Source organism: Pteropus medius, unplaced genomic scaffold (genome assembly GCF_902729225.1).
Source record: "Pteropus medius unplaced genomic scaffold, Ma_sr-lr_union100, whole genome shotgun sequence".
Taxonomy (NCBI): Eukaryota; Metazoa; Chordata; class Mammalia; order Chiroptera; family Pteropodidae; genus Pteropus; species Pteropus medius.
This window is the reverse complement of record NW_024350926.1, coordinates 3,502,015-3,520,053: the sequence shown is the minus strand read 5'-3', so window position 1 is coordinate 3,520,053 and position 18,039 is coordinate 3,502,015. Positions and strand designations below refer to the sequence as shown.

Here is an 18,039-nt window from a genome sequence, read left to right as displayed (position 1 = left end):
AGCACGGAATCCTGTCGGGCGATTCTATGGGTGCACACACTGCAGAAGGTGCCTGGCTCTCCTCGGAGACACTGACTGCTTAATGTATTCTACTCGCTTTCTGTACCAAATGCGTTAAGAACAATTTTTCGCCCTATCTATCTTCTAACCTGAACTCAGAACACCTACCTTTCTTTACAGTATTTCCACTAAGGAAATATACAATATTTCCTTTCCTTCCTTTTGTTACCCCTTCCCCGTCTGCCTTTTGTAAAAGTTCAACCTCCTCCAAACAAGCATGAAGACCAGAGATGCAGAGACTTATAAAGGTGCCGTGCACTCTGATTTTCCTCTGCAGGTGAAATCTGGAAGCGAGAGTGAGTTGAACTATGGGTGCAGTGTTCTGAATAAATGCACGGACTATGCAAAGCACTTAGTGGGCACTCAACATTTCTGAGTGGATGTATGCACGCAAGAATAAAATATTTAGAGAAACGGATTCTGTCTAGCTCAGAAGCAATATTTGTGATAGAGGGAAACGCTCGGCCTCTCTGACTCCATCTCGTTTGAGCCTGAGTTGTTCCCATGGCCTTCTTCGGGCTAATAGCTCCCGCTTAGTCTTGCATATGGGAATGCTGATCAGCAGAGGAATTCTGCCTGCGCTGGAGGTTTACAGAAACAGCCCTGCCCATTTCCCCTTCCTTGGACATGAAAGAAGCCTAAACTCTGTACTTTCTTAAGATGGATTGGAGGGATCACTAGGGCTTCCATCTTCTTGGTTGGCACAGTCTTGATCAATAAACTTTTTCTTTTGAGTTTTGGCCTTTTTAAATGTTGGGCCCATAAACTCTGGACCAGTAACATATTCAAACCAAATATCTGGTACTTTCATGACATCACCGCCAGTTTCTCAGCTCCCTTTGCTTACAACAGATTCAGATGGCTAATTTAGTGACCACTGTGGACTGGTTTCAGATCAGGTTTTACTGACTGCAGCCACTGGTTTATCTGAAAGTTCTCAAATATCATTTACAGACAGTTCAAAGCCTATGGCACAGAGCGCCCTTGGACAGCTCCAAAATAAATCGAGACGTCTCAACGGTCTTTTAACAGAAATCTACCATACAGTTTAATGGTTAAAACAGCATTTTGCCTAATGCTTCCACAATGTCTTTGACAAGCATTTTGTCCCATGAATGAACACCAATTTGGTACAGGTTGTTCTTCTCATGTCTTATTTCTGTTGTGCATGGCCAATATAAAACATGTGTTCCTCATTTACTAGGATATCAACAAGAGCTAGTGAGTGGAAATATATAATAGCACTAGGTTTATGCAGTTTTACTTTCATTTTCAGGATGAACTGATACGCAGCACCTCCCCAGCAATGAGGAACGAATGTCGTTTTGACAACATACTATTACTTGTTTTTGTGGGCATGACTCGTGAATGGGCACAGAACGGAAAGTCTACAGGCAGATGGGGAAAGCCCACGTGAGTGTTTCCTTCTCTGTGATAAATACTGTTTTCAGTCTATGTTATAAGGCCACCCGAAAACTCACTTCTTCCATGTAGTTTTTCAATGACTGTCCTCCACTGGGGGCTTCTCCCTAGAGGCAGAGAGGAAGAGAGGTTGACAAAGTCAGGAGAAGGAGAAAGGAAGAAAAAAAGAACAGAGTCGGCAGTGAACCCCAGGGGCAGCGCCCAGTCACTAGCATCCCCCACCATCTCAGCTGGTATTTGTGGGATTATCAGTTTGGCAACTTCTTACTCTGAAGGAGAGAGCTTTTTTGCAAGGCAACAATATATCTTTCAAGGGGATGTGAGGTCACATAAACAAATAACCACCTGGAGTTACTAACTAAATCTTTGGAAAGAATGCTGAACAAGTAGTATAAAATTTTGTAATTAATTTTATAAGTGTGTTCTTAAAATCAGATTTAGAAAAAAGGCACTAATCCTGTATTCTATAAATCTGTGTGAAGATAACACACGGACTTAAGAATATTTTATGGAGAGGGTTCAGGTCATTAACCTGACATTGCCCAAAGGTTTATATCTGTTTACTCTTTCTCACCTTACTTGCATGTTATCAGTAAATTCTCTATTATTTGTGCCTTTTACTAGCACTTCCCTGTGTGTTAGTAATCACTGAAGTTTAAATCATTGGAATTTAAAACAAATTAAAGATATATCGCAAACTCATCTAAACATAGGTGATCAAAACTGTCAAACAATTTGTTAGTTTGGGTAAATTATCTTTTTTACACTACATGCCAGAGATATTTGGAAATAAATTCTGAGATATCATGAAATGACAAATTCTAAGACACCAGATGTGTTTGAAAGATAACTAAATAAGCATGAATAAAGCTTATATTTGTTTCTAATTCTTTAAGGACCCTCCTCTTTAACTTTTCAAGGACTTTCACATATATTATCTCATTTGATTGGTTTTTACTACAACTTGAGGTAAGACATCCTCGGTTCAATTTAATACATAAAGAAATTGAAGGATGCTGGGTACACTTCAAATCAAGGAGCTAAGCAAGGTATTGCTGGGACTGGATCCAACTCTAACACTCTTTTACCTTGCTGGAATACAAATTTTAACATAAAAACAAATTAAATTTATTTTAGTTTTAAAAAAGGTGATCTACACTATAAAGCTCTTTAAGAAAGTTTAAAAACAAGCATGCTCATTTCAAAACAAAACTTGAGCTAGGAATAAAGTACACATATTCTTAAAAACTTAGGTGTGGTAATATTTTTTTTCCCAAATCATAGCTTCCACTAGCAAAAAATGAATATGCCCTACTTTAAATGTTTCCAAATGCTGCGAACTTGTAGGATTTTCAATGGATACGACACTGAAAGAGATAGAATTTACTTAAACTAAAAGGTAAACTATTAAGAAAAAATCAAATCCACATAAATCCCCCATACTGTGAGGAATTTAACTCAGAGCACATAGAGAGGGCTGGACACTTACTTCAGACAAACTGCTTTTTATGGTTGAACTTGCTACGCTACCTCTCCTCATCTGGACCACTAGTCCAGAAGGAATGCTGCGGGTCCTTCTGATGCAGCTCTTCCAGGTGCCAGAGCTAGTCCTTTGTGCCCTGATAATCCCTTCCCCTTTGCCTGGGTTGCTAAGGGTAAGAGGATTTGCTGGTAAACGGCTTGTTGTGACAGAATCGTTTTCTGCAGGGCCAACATCTGTGGCATGGCTGGCCTCTGAACATCTGAGAGGACACAGAGCAGTCCCTGGGTGCTCACTGAAGACAGTGATTTGTTTCCTTGGAGAGGAGTGTGATGGTCTCCTCATCCATCCGGACGCTTGCAATCTTATGCTAAGACCTGATGATGACTGAGGATTTTCTTGATGGTCAAATATAACTAATGTGCTTTGTGTCCTAGAAGGCTGTTTCTCAGGCCTGCTCCTTCCCACAGTACCGGGCAGGTCTTTTTTCACATCTAGACCATAGAAAAGGAGCGACTCACACAACACCATTTGTTTCAAAGGCCACACAGACTGCAGTTTGGCTGTGACGGCCATTCATAAATCACTGCCATGGGTGGCACTGATGAATGAGGAGCGTGGAGTAAAAGACGGAAGAAAATACAGAGGAAACAAACACTTTGCTGAGAGGATTACAAATGTGGCACAGGGCCAAGGGGACGAAGCCAAGAACAAGATGTCAGGATCTCTGAGTGTCAGGGTCAGAAGAGATGGCCCCAATCAAGAGGCGATTGAATATGTCTGCCTCGGGTCCTGTGGGGCCAGCACGGGATAGCCGAAACGCTGCCCTTCCTCCTGGCCCCCGCTGGGGGCGCTAATGAAATAAAATCCTTTCCAAAGCCCAAAGCTGCCAGCTTTGGCCATCCTGTTCTTAAGCTTTAAAGAACTGGCATTTTTAAATAGGTCATTATAACAACAATATTTTCGTAATCACCTGGAAATGAATAAAAAATACCCAAGTGCAATTTCCCTTGAAAAACAAAGAGAAGAAAGGGGATACAAGGGAGGTGGATGGGGACTTGCGAAGGAGGGAAAGCGGCAGAATCCATGAAACTATGCCTTAAAAATAAAAAGGAAGAAAAGGTATTTCCTGAAATGTGGTTTCACTTATCATGAATCTAAATATAACCGCAGTTGAGATAAAAATGTTTTCAATGTGAATTACAAAATAGAATTTTTTTCTCAGAAAAAGAAAAAAAAAAGAGGCCGATAGGATTACCACTTAACATGACATGGGATCATGGCTGTCAGAGACAAAGGCTCTTGTCGCTCCCTAGTCGTTCCAGTTAAGGGAACGCTCTCAATGAGACGGAATACCCTAGAGACAGCACTAGGACTCCTGAATCTATTGTCTTTTTTCACTATATCATGCGTCTCTTGTTTCAATCAGTAAATACTTTTTATTCATCTCTTACTAATCCTTAGACAAAATGCATAAAGACCTGCATTTGCATGTAGAGTACATTTATTCACCAATACTTTACGTCCAAGACCTCTGGATTAATTTCCTTCAAAGAAATTTGCACGAGATCGCTACTTCCATCAGAATGATACTTCTGCCTCTCCTCAAACGAAACGAAACAATTACCTTAATACACAGAACACCTTCTTAAGAAGCGGCCGAGGTACGCGGAACCCATAGAAGAATGGGAGCCTAATATGAATGAATGACCAGGACATTTCTGAACCCAAGGGACCCATAAAACTTCACCCAGTATTTACCTCACCAGTTTTTATTAAGCATTTACTCTGTGCCGCATACTGTGCTCGGTGTGGGGACAAAATGGTGAACAAGAACTGATTCCTACCGTAAAAAGCTCATCTTGAGAAAACAAATATACAAGTTATTAGACTACAAAGCACAGGTAAGCCCAAAATGCTATGGGGAAAAAAATAGGAGGAAAAGGCACCTAGCCTTTCATTTACTTAACAAGCATGCACTGAGAGCTTGCAGGTGCTAGGAACTGTTGGAGATACTGGATACATGTGACGAAGACGTCAAAGTGAAGAGATTAAATGTTGAACACATTATCTTCATGTTTAGTCCTCAAGACTTAGCCAAGTAGCCAGAATAAGTAGCTGAACAGGAGGAGGACTCATACCAGGCAAAAGGAAAATTTTGTGCAAGGGCCCAGACAGAACAGAACAAATAGATGAAACCACAACTATCGAACGAAGAACACCGATTACCCTATGCACTGGAATGAGTGCTGTTTTTATATAGAGAGATATTAACATCATGTCTCATTTCTTTATACTATTATTTCCCATAATACAGCTGCTAATATGATGGTTATATGTTGTTTTCTAATTGCATTATTACACAGCATTAATGAATTTGTGACAGATGATAGAGAAATTAAACTCAGCTTTCCAAACTCTGGCAAACCCAGCAGTTAGCACTGTACTGATGTCCAAGGGAATCGGCAGTGATCTACTTCCCATCAGTAAAAACCCGAGTGTAATAGTTTAGAAACTCAGAAATTTTTAGAAAGCTCAGAAGCCTTTCAAATCATTGATGTAGTCAAGAAATAACTAGCTATGCCTGTTTTCAGGCTTACATATATGAACAGATGCTGTTTCTCATAGGCCCCAATGACTTTTCACATTAAGTTAAAATTTCTTTCTGAAAATTTGCACACAATCTTATGAACAAATATAGCACCAGTGCAGACCATATTTCTCTGAAAATGACACCTTTATCTAGCTGAGAAGATACTTGACTGTGTTAGTACTGCTAAGGGCTAACAGACAGTAGCATTTTAAGATAAGACGTTAAGATTCACTCTGCCTTTAAGTTATTAATGCTGCAAGTTACATCTGTACCAGGAATTAGCAACATAAGGCATGATCAGAAGCCAAATTCTGTCCCTCAGAAGGGAAAAACAATACTCATTCCCTAAGCACATAATCAACTTTTAAATTAAAATGAAAGCAATTTACATTTTTCTTCCAAATTTTTTCATGTTAAGCTAAATAGTTCCTTTAGTGGAACTATTTGCCTTAAAGATTTACCTTAAAGAATGCAAAAGGACAGGAGCAATTATGGGATTAATGACTATTGCTAAATGTTAAGTTTTTAGCAATTTAAGACCTTTTAGTGTTTTTTTATTTTTTGAATTCTGGTCATTCAGTTGCAAAAAAACAAAAGCCACTTAATTCTATCCTCTCCTTCAATCCCAAAAAAAAAAAAAAAAAGGGAGTGTGAAGCCAGTAATGAGAAGCTCTGTGTTTGCTGAGTGGTACCTTCCATCAGTGGATATTAGCTAAGAGAAGGGACGGGATGAGAGGGTGGGGCCGTAGGAATGGATGGCTAGTGTTAATGATATGTAATTGAGGTAACCTAAAAAACAGACTGAGATATATATCATTGGTCGACTGACTTTAGAAAAATCCATTTGACCTTGAACTATTCATTGTACGAGTCACGTGTGTCTTAGCTGATATGTTTATCTTATCGATGATTAATATTGTTTCACTATTATCGTGTACGAAAAGCAGTATTTGTTACTTCTTTCTAAAAAGGTTTATTAGGCCAACACAGCGAATTACCAGGTCTTGAAGAGTCACAGCTTTTTTCTGAAGCTGAGTTTCCAGAACAGAACTACACGGTCGTGTTTTATATGTGACTATGAATGTAAAAGTACTAAAATCTTCAAAGAGTTATGTATCATGAAAGCACAGTATTATTATTTTGTAAAGGTGTGTATCTCCAGTGATCCACCCGCCTACTGGTTTCCTTGCCACCTGTCCTGACCCTGTCACTCAAGTCTTTACATGCTCCTCTGACACTGTGTGCACATTTTCATCAAAACGCATATCACGTTCTTTTATAATCACTTGCTCTCTTTCTCACTTAACTCTAAGTTGTCGGAGGGCAAAAATTGTTTTTATTCATGTTTGAAACTCTACAGGTGAAAAGGCCAGGTTTCTTTGACGGATAAATTGAAAGAAAATGCAAGAAATGGAGGCGGAAGCTATAGATTAAAAGAGAGTTAGGGAGATATCTGATTTTAAAAAGTTGCCAAGGTTAACGGGAGTGTCAAAGGATGCATATTTGGATGATAAAGCTACTTTTAAAATGCAAGGAGTTGATTATGATAGACGTTAGAATAGTTTTTATTCGTGGGGAGAGACAGAGATTGTGACTGGGACAGAGCTTAACGAAGGGATTTCTCAGTTATCTGGCAAAGTTCTATCTGTTGACCGGGGTAGTGTTCTCATTATAATACGTAATTAAACCATACATTTGATTATTTCTATATTTGTGTTTTATTTTATAATAAAAAAGGTATTTAAAAGTAAACTGATAAGCACTTCTAACTTTAAACTATATTGTTACAGGCATACTTGTAAGGTCCTAAAGAAACTCAGAAAATTAGAGTGAAATTTTATAATGCTCTATCTATTGTTGGCTGCATCTCTGTGGTCACATATTTAATCCCTCATTGATCCAAATCTTTTGGTCTATGTAAAGAGGCAATTACTAGTTATATATCTAGAAAAGTAGTTAAAGGACACTCTCATCGTTCCGATTTAATATTAAGCTAATCTAATTATAACACTGACCTCATAAAAATCGGTTGGCAATCTTGATTTTTACCATTTGCAATAATTAAGCCTTTAAATTCTCTTCCATTAAGCTTTTTAAAAAATCAATAGATGTCACTTTGGCATCTGTAAAGTAGCTGGATAAATTCTCCAAGGTCAGTGAAATATGAATGTGGCCTCATAACTAAAACCAAACATACAATGTATTCTTTTAAAATTAAATTAACCTCTCTCTTTGCAAAATGGCTAAATGGCTAAGGTGACCAACTTCCTGAACTGTGACTCAGAGGGGAGTAGGCAAGGAAACTGATACGCCCAATGCTCATGAAATACCAAGGCCTGTATGCCTCTCCTGCTCGCAGCCCATATTTTCTCGATTACAAAGAAAACGATTGATTTTTGAGATAAGTAACAATGTTAGGCATTTCTCTACATTGAGGGAAACATAATTTGCTAGGAGATGCACAGACACGAATAGTTTTGTTTCTTTGAACATATGTCTCTGAGATTTTAATTCAAACCAAATTTTTAAAAAATGCATAAATTAAAATAATCTAGCCTGTCACAAACTCGGCAGCTGATGCATAAACAGTATAGTAACTAGGAGAGCTATAACCTGCTCGGGGGAACGTGTAGAGGTATAAGCAATTTCCCAAGAAAAAGGGCTGACCTCCAAATAAATAAGTGAAGTGACTTGGAGGGAAAGATAACGGGGGTTTTGAACTTATTCGAAGTATCACAATTACTCACTGAACTTTTATCTGTAGTCTCGAAGACAATCTGGAAGGGCCATTCCCATGAGTGTGTCCAAACTCATCACCTGCATTTACATGCATACAGTATTTCTTCTGCTTAATATGAGTTGGTTATAGGACTGAGACTATGGACCACCAGAAGGCAGCAAAAGGTGGTGATATGTGAAGTCAAGTAAATATGGGTTCATATCCCAGATCTGCCACTTAGGCTCATGTGCACTGGGCAAGTTATATAACTTCCCTAGGTCTCAATTTCCTCAGCAGTAAAGGGTGACACCACCAAGTGTCTCGGGGGTTACTGTGAGGATTAACTGAAATAATGTCTGCGGAATGAGAGAAAACCAACTTTATACTCTGTAAGGGAGGAAAATAAGATATGCTTAATTCTTTAAGAATATAACTGGGAAGGAGACATGCACGTGGGGAAATCCGATGCCACTTTTTAATTTATCTGTTCTTATTTTTGTGTCACTTTCATTAAAACAATGTTGCACTTTCAGTGACAAGTAATTTCTGAGTGGCTTCACATACACGTGAGTTTTCAGCAGTAAAGTCAAGGTAAATGGAAGGTTGACTGATAGTAAGATAAAGGGGACTTTAAAAAGCCTGGGACGTCTGAACTAGAAAGAAGCAAATGACACAAGTCAAGAGAAATGAATTGCTGAGGAAAGGGAGGAAGATGGCGTCTTCGCAAGACTTTACTCCCGATGGTCTCTCCTCTTCACCTCAAGACCCTCCCCCAACACTCCACTCACGCCGAATAACCTCCAGGCCCCTCAATAGTCAGTCGGTGTCTCTCTTCCTCTGTCTTTCCCTTTTTCCTTCTGTTCTTCCTTCACCCCTTAATCCGCTGCTTTGTGCATTCCATGCCATCTTCCTGATGTCACCTAGGAAGGAAGAGTCTACTCTTGGTGAGTGTAAGTTTAGTGCCACCTGTTCCAGGAAGGCTTCCCTGACCCCTTGTTTGCATTGCCCCATCCCACGCCCCTGGCCTTCCCATGGCACCTAACGATTGGAGAATCTGCCACACTGATGGTCTAGGCCTGCAGTGACCTACTACATTGTCAGCCCCACAGACCTACCCTTTACATTTGCAGTCAAATGCAAGAAGTCAAACAGAGGTCCACATCGCCAACATAAAATCACATAAAATATGTTCCAACTTTCGATCCGACTTGGCAGGCCCGCTTCTGATTCAGAGTTCTTGTATTTCTTCTGTACCATAACTTGGCAGAAAGGGGAGAGCAGGAAGGCGGTGCTGGCCCCAATCCCATATCTTTACCCCTCTCCTCCCCTACTCCACACTGCAGCCCGGGGGGCTTTGTGCGCACATGTGTGGCTGGCTATTCCTGCCTGCGTCTCCAAGCTCGTTTGCATCCTCCCAAAACAGCTGCCTCTGGCCCACTGCTCAGGCCTAGAATTGACCTTCCAGAAAGAATGGACTAGGGAAAATGCCCCAGGCAGGTCCAGGAAGCAGGCTTGGGACCACCGGGGCAGGAGATTCAAGGATTCTGGTACCTAGCATATAGTCCAGCTCCAGGTGGATATGTCCCCTTGACCAGAGGGACTCAGCCTTGGACTGGTTTGAGGATGCCATTGAAGCTCTCTGATGGTAGACATATCTATCTCTTCATTGTCTCGTACTCAGCACAGGGCTTGGCAACTAAGAGTCATTCCAAAATATTTACTGAATAGATGAGGGTTCTTATGAATGGCACACATTTCTCATGTAAGGTGCTGAATAATCAAGAGATGTGGTTAGAAAAAGAAGGACAAAGACTTGGTGTAAAAATTTAGAATATTTCAGAAATGACAGAATCAGGAAGATTCTAGTAGCTAAGAAATAGGGAGAAAGGTCATATTTTAGGTCCATTTAGGATCCACAGAAACTCTCACCCAAATGTAAACTAGAGAAAGACATTTAAGAAATTGACTATGTTTGTTTTGAGTTGGATAATGGCCCCAAAACATAGACGAACAAATAAACTGAAGACAGAATATAAAAATAACTATAAAGGAGTGAGATCCAATGAAATTGCCTTTCAAAGAGAGACCTTCAGTCCCACCAGCTAAAATGGTCTATCTGAAGAGAGATCAAAGGCAAAGTGTTTTGCAATGTGATTGTCAGGGAAGCTGGGTAAAACTTAGAAATAAAACAAAGTAGGAAATGATGTGGAGAAACTTGTTTACAGAAGGTATCTCTGCAATCATATTCTGCTAACTACAGGGCATACTACACCCCTTCAGCCTAGCTTCACACTTTTGTAAACTACGAAGTGATATAAGAGTTTGTATACATCACCCAACACCCAACGACCTCACCACAATCCAAATGCTTCATTAAATCTAAGACAGGGCACAGAGCATGGCGCCCAGGGTGATGCTCTAAGTCTCTTTGATGCAGTACAGTTTTTCCTTTGTGGTCTAAAACCCTTGCCCTTTTGAGAGCAAGAGCTCCAAGATGTTCTATAGGAGGAAATTTCTATGTTAATTCTTAGTCCAAAAAGTGAATTTAACGTGCCTTACAGAACAAAGCTTACTTTGGGGCCTTGAAAAGGGCCAAACCACATCATAGAGAGTAAGAAGATATCTTCCCTTCTCATGAAGGTATGCCCATCTTTAGAACCAAGTTCAAAGCAAACATCTTTTGAAGTCTTACTGAACATGACCGAACGCCGAAGTTTATTACAGTGTTTTTGCATGTGTTTGCATTTTGTGAAAACAGCTAGCATCAGAAGCGGAAGAGCCAAAAAGAGTTCCTGCCAGGTCTGGAAATCTAAAAGCCAAAAATGTCAAGAAAAAAAAATAATTCTAATAACATGTGTAGCCTAATTTTATACACTCTCAATGTTAATTGAGATAAACACTTGAAATACTTTTTGACAATGAACTTCAGAGCCAAATTACTTAGCCTTGTCTCAAACCCAAAGCAACACTGCAGGTTAGAAGTTAAATGTAATTCATCTTATGGTCACTGCCAGTTAGTTAAACATACCAATTTAATAAAGCCAAGTCATGAAAAGCCAGCCTCAATATTTTTAAAGACCACAAGTTGCCTGGGAAACAGGTCTCTCTACTCTTGTAGAATGTCCTTTGAAGCCGAGAGACAACACAAATCAAGCTAATCAAGGCACCTGCCACGCAGAATTTTGCCTCCAAATACTGGGAGACTCTGTAACTGCTCATCTAGACTCAGGGCTGACCACCACGTACAATCAGAGTGGGCCCCAGCCAAGAAAATGAGTGGAGGCAAAGGTTGGCCATCCTTTTTTTAGAGGAGAAAGAACACTGATAGCAAATGAGAGAAAAACAAGGCACAACAATCCATTTTCAAATTTTTCAAGAGCCTAAAATTAACCCAATGAAATTAACTGTAAAATATTCTACTATGTTATTAAAAAAATCACATGCATGCGGAATTAACGAAGCTAAATAGCCAGATAGCAGTTCCTATTTTTTTTTTTAAAAAAGAGAACTTTAGGTAACTACAACTTTACTATGTGCCAACAGTGCAGTGAAAACTACCGAAAAAGTTGTCTCAGTAGTAGGCACCGTTAATGAAAGCACAATAAACCCTTTGAGTTGTTCACAGTTGAATTGTACATCAGGCGAGAGTATTGTGCTTAGGTTCGGTATGTTGGAAGGAGAAGTTACTAAAACAGCGACAGATCTAGAAAGAAGGTCACCTCAGGGGTGACTGAAGAAGTGTTTACTTTTCATCAGAAGGACAGAGGAAAGCGTGATTGAGATATGTAACTGAAGATTTGAAAGATGGAGAGGAAATTACAGTTCTTTCTTGTTTCAGAGAGCAAAATTAAGCCCTAGAGATGAAAGTGTTGTGGAGATACGTGTTCTCCCCAGAAGAGGAGGCCTTGTTCTAGAGCTGTAATAAAGGATGGGTGAGGGCAGGAAGTTTCAGGAAAGAACTGGTGCCTGAATCTCGGGGGTGAGAGCGGGCAGGGGGCGATAGAAGGAGCTCCTCACTGAGGAAGAAGTTGCCCTGTATTTTTTTCCACACTAAAACTCTTCTGTTAAATCTCCTCCTAGAAAACGTGGATCTCTCCCTGAAGTTTGAAAGTTGGGCATCTAACCTGAGGCAGATTAGTTCTGAGGGGATGAAGTTCGAGTGACTGCTGCTTCCCATAATTACAGCCCAGCTGCATCTGTGTCAGGACCACAGAGTGGAAAAGTTTTCCATTGTCAGCCTTGTTTTTCACTGTGTTGTCTTAACAAAGAAAAGGAAAATGGCCTCTATCTCGTAGATGCTATAGATCGAGCACAGGTGCCTCTGTATTTAATCCTCACACTGTTCCTGTGAGACAATTATCTGTATTTTACAAATGAAGAAATTGAGACTATGAACACTGCAAACAAGAGCCGGGTCTTGAATCCTATGATCACGAAGCCTATGATCTTTCTAGAAGACAGAGAACAAAATCAACCATTGTATTAGTTAAACCGAACGCCTAAACTGCGACAGAGGTTGATTTAAGCCCCAACCTGTAATCCTGATCCAGTTCTCTATCAATTACGTTACGTTATTTTCTACTTCTTGGTTTTGCTCATCCAGGGCCAGCCCAACAAACTGCATACACTAAACCTGAATAAAAATTAGTATGGTGGACAATGAACCCACTTAAGTATATGTAAAGTAACTTAAAGGGAAAAATATCTACTGTGAATCATTGAAGCTTGTGTTAGGTTCTTACAAGAATTGAATAATAATATTATGAAACCTCCATGCCCAGATAAATTAGTTCGTGTTGGAATCTTTAGTTTCTTCCCAAGGCCTGCAGGATATAAACATGTCACGAATGCTCCTGGGAAGCCAAGTCCCCCAAAGAGTAGAGAGGATATTGACTTTGGAGACAAGATTGGGTCTGAATCTTTATGTGTATGTGTTATTCATCAGGCATGTGGCCTCTGGGTCAAGTCACTTCGACTCCCCAAGTTTCTTGTTCATCAGTTGTGGAAAGAATAAAAAGAGTAAGAATGCTTTCAATGAAAAGATTAGGGGTAATATCTATAAATTACGATACTCGGCACTCAATAAATGTTTCCTACTTTGATGATGACCTGGAACTTCAACATCCAGCCTTCACTCTCCCAACTCCCTTCCCCATCTGATTCTCTAGCTGTCCTGAGCTGCACATAGGCTCCCAGGCAGATGGTTCTCTCCCTCTGCGTCAGTCAACCTCCCCTGCAACTCACCAAGCCATCGACCTTCTCCTGGAAGCTGTCTTTGATCACTCTTCACCCTGCAGGCTACAGTAGATGCTGCCTCCTCCCATGTGTATGGTGTGTATATATCTGTCAGAGCACTTCTGTGCTCTCACGGACATCTGTTCATTCAACCGCCCTTCCTATCACACTGCAAGCTCTTTAATGGCAAGAAGTAAATCTTTCATTTCCAGATTGCCAGTGCTTCACAGAGTGGTTTATAATAGAAGATGCCCAATAAATGTTTGTTGAATGAATGAATACTCTAAGCCTAGGTCAATATAGCACACAGTTTCAATTCTATAGTAAATCGTTTCCTAAGAATAGTTTTATCTGTCAGTCCTCTCAATATCTTATTTAAGAATTCAACAGATTTAAAACGCATGTGTATTTGCAAGCATTTTAGTGCCTTCAGGCTGCTATAACAAAATGCCATACACTGTGTGGCCTATTAAAAACAAATATTTACATCTCACAGTTCTGGAGGCTGTAAGTCCGAAATCAGGGTGCTGGCATGGCCAGGTGAGGTTCCCTCTTCTGGGTCATAGACTTCTAGCTGTGTCCTCACATGGCAGAAGGGACAAGGAAGCTCTCTGCGGTCTCTTTTATAAGGGCACTAATCCATTCATGAGGGTTTCATCCTCTAAATATAATCATTTCCCAAGGCCCCACCTCCCAACACCATCACATCGGGTATAAGGGTTTCAACACATGAATTTTGGAGGGGACACGAACACTCAGAGTGTAGCAACTGATAACCTGAAAGGCATTCGGAAAAATCAAAGATAAGTTTCTCTACATTTCCCACTAATAGTCAAATAAAGATACCACTTATTGACCCCCACATGTAGATGTATATTCAAGAGACGCAGTACCTGTGAGCAAGGTGCTTATCCACACTGTAACTCCTTCACATCCAAGGACTCTCTTAAGAGTTGAGTGTTGGGGGAGCTCTCACTTCTGGCAGACTGGCTATCAAAGTACGTACTGGGGGAAACTGAGGCAATGAGGGTAATAGGGCATGTGTGGAAGAAAAACGGAATTCAAAATTACGTTTTTTTCTCATTTTTACTCCTTCTGGTAAAAGGAAGGCTAGATCCTCCATGGTTGTTTTCACCTGAATGAGGATAAATTATCCTCCTGTAAGGTTAATAGATGTTAACTTGAAATTAGGCCGATAATTTAATACTTTTTCCTTAGATAAAATGGATGTATATATAATGGACATAAAAAAAGTGAGTTTGGTTATTCATATGCAAACATTTGTTAGAATGGTTTAGAGGAATATAGATTGTGCACATATGTGTGTATATAAGTGTCTATACAGAATTGTTTAAACAGTGCTTTCTTTCAACCTCTGGCGCTCTTCCTGGAAATGCAAATAGTTAAAGCTAAAATAATTAGTTTTATTTTTATCATTGTTGTATGGAATGACAGCCAGGTCACAGCTGTGCCAATGTTACTAAGCACAGTCACAGGAAAAGTAAATATGAGCTCCCCAGCCTTTACTGCTGAGTTTAGAACGACTTCCGGCCTTTGAGGAAAGGCATAGCCATTTGGGAAGGAAGCCTACTTAGTAAATACAGGCCACTATATAAATAGGTGAGCCTATGAGGACAGCACAGGAGATAAGTCTGAGGATAATTTGTATGTTCGACGTTATCTCTGCTTGAGAAACAGAGATAACGTCTCTGTTGGGAAAGGCCCCGAGGTTCCCACGCAGACAGCAAGCCGCCTCAGTCTCGTTATGAGACTCTTCCTGCTTGATTTGGAATCAGGTTAGCAGACTTGAAGAGTCTCAGTGAAAGACAGATAGCTCTTAATAATGATGCTATACTCCCTGATTTCTCAGAACTAATGTAAACATGTTCATACATCACTCCTTTCCGGAGAGGATATTCTGGCCTCTCTGTCCCCCAGCCAAGTGAGCCGCGGACTAAGGAACGTGGCTGGAATTCAACTCCATGAAAGAGCCCTCCCGTGTTCCCGTCCTGACTCTAGTTCCGTCGGGAATTTGGGAATACGAAGAGTGGGGCTACTGAAAACCACTGAGCCAACAGGAAAAAAATAGTCCACGTGAGGGGAAGGAAAAGCAGTCAGCTTTACTGTGGGTATCGGAGAGACTCTAAAAACAAAAACGAGATTAAAAATGAGCAGCCTTGCCCATGTGACGCTCCCTGCCGCCACCATAGCGTGCATCCTAGGCCGGCCGAGGTGACGTATTTCCATGATCACCTCAAGCAAACTGGAAACCCGTGGAGGACACGGGCTGAGCATCACCACAGTTGCATCCCCAGCGCTATCACAGTGCTCGGCACCCAACGGGCTCGCTGTGCGTATCTGCCGACCGAGTGGCACTCTGTTGGACTATTCCAATCCAGAACCCGGGACAATCTGGAGCAACTGCAAACAAGTTCAACTACCATTTTTAGCAGTTAACAAACACACGATCGCAGTTCATCTTTCCTGCGCCTGTATAAAGTTGAGTGTGAGTAAAAATACTGAGTTCAGAGAGACCATATTAGTTGCCCAGTATTTCAGCACTAAAAACCACTCCAGCCAGATTGGGCCCTGGGTCTGTCAACTCCAGAGTCTATGCTCTTCCCCTGTACACTGTCTTGACTTCTCGGAACAGATAAAAGATGGGCTTGGCTTAAATTTAAATTTTGGAAAGACTCTGCACAGACTCAATATAATACTCAGTGCAGGCAGCATTTTTATTTTTAACCTCACGAGCTCGTTAAAGTGAGCTGGTTAACAAACATCTCTCCCGCTCTGGCCCCAGAGCCTAATAGTGGATAACGTGCAGGGACAGAGGAGTTACAGAACTTTCCTATTCACAGTAAAAGGTTTAATCTTCATTTTTAAAGTTGGCCTGAAGGATCCTGATAATCATAAATCATAAATAAATAATGACAAAGTTTTGTCTTTCATCAGATGCACAGCAAGACTTTATAATAGAATCAAGTTTATTTCCACCCTAACATTCACATTTTGACTATGAAATGCAAAGGCACTAAGATGCCTTCTTTTTTTTTAACATTATGGAGGAAGAACTGTTTCAGTTCATGAAGAAGATGCGTGGTGTGCATCTGACCACCTTATGGGTAAATCATTTATTAAGCCTTCTGTCAACTGTGTTTAACTAAATAAGGGTTCTCTTTCATCTATAGGGAGAAATATCCATATGTGAAGACTCCAGATTTTCACAGAGAAGTAAGCTAGTCCTGTTCAAAATCATATCAATCAACACCACTTAAGTTATTCAAGATTTGGATCAGAATATTTATTTATGGGCAGAATTTTGGGAGTGTTGTTGTGTAGATTCATTCCTATACTAACTAGTCCTGTTCAGATGAACATCCCTTACTAATTTCCAATGAACATATCAATGAACATAAAAAAAAATAACAAATAAAACCTCCAAAATAAAGAGTATTTAGCTGAGATGTTATTTACATTTCTTACTTTTTAAAAATTATTCTCTACTGCGCGTATATAACATCTGTTCATCTTTGAAGACTCAATTTTGTCCTCCCGCCCGCACGTCTCACCTCAGCACTGCACACTTCCACTTGGCAGAATCCCCAGCAGAGGCGCTTAGCAAATATTTGGGGATATTGATATGAATATTGATATGAATATATCAACGATGTAGGAATGGGAATGAATGAGTTAGTGTCAATTACAGGTTTTCAAAGAAGAAAACTAACGCTGCAGTTCTGACATGCATCATGAACAGTGGGCCAGAAATTTAGTAGAATTATGCCTTTCAAAATAGAATAAATTAGTTCCTCATTGAATACTATACAAGTGATCTGAAATCTCTCTTTCAGGCCACAGATATTGGGAGAACAGAATCCCCAGCTTGCCTCATTCCTTCCATCAAGCACACATACTGTGTCACGGTCCCGTACTCAATGCAGGGGACATCGGTGATCTAACGGAAAACACGGGGCTGCTGACAGCTCTCACGTGCACTGTCTACACTGAGCACAGCCACTCTTGGTTTTAAGCCACAAATGCACCTATTCATGCAGTGACTTCATACAATACCAAGGATATATTTCCTCTTGGATGCCCAGGTGGTTTGAGCAATTGCGAGTGGTCGGACATGCAGAGAGAGGCAGCAGTTTGCCAGTATTAAAAAGGCAGGCTGCAGAACCAGGCAGAACTGTCAAGGCCGGCTCTGCCAGACCTAGCCTTGTTATCCCGGGCGATTACCGAGCCTCCAGACAGTGGTTTCTACAGCTGCAAAACTGGCATAACCATGCCTGTCACATAGAAAGATTTTATAAGATAGTATCTGTAAAGAACACAGTACGGTCATTAGCAAATAATGTATTTTCAACATGTAAAGGCAACTCTCATTATAATGCTGGCTTATTATTCTATTTCTGTTATTACTGACACTGTCATCATTCTTCCGGTGGAATCTACAGGGGGTTACAGAAGAGTCAATGTCTTCTGGGTCAGGAAGACTTTCAACAGGAGATCTCACCAATCGGAGAT

The 18,039-nt window shown here is 40.4% G+C and overlaps 1 protein-coding gene across 1 annotated transcript in view; it reads right to left on the bottom strand.

The window, feature by feature from the left end:
- The window catches only part of CUNH8orf34 (chromosome unknown C8orf34 homolog), a 273,416-nt gene that overhangs the window by 24,339 nt on the left and 231,038 nt on the right, over nucleotides 1–18,039 (bottom strand). Inside the window, 1 exon segment of the mRNA XM_039841814.1 lies at nucleotides 1,542–1,589. Within this exon segment, the coding sequence (XP_039697748.1) occupies nucleotides 1,542–1,589 (48 nt within the window).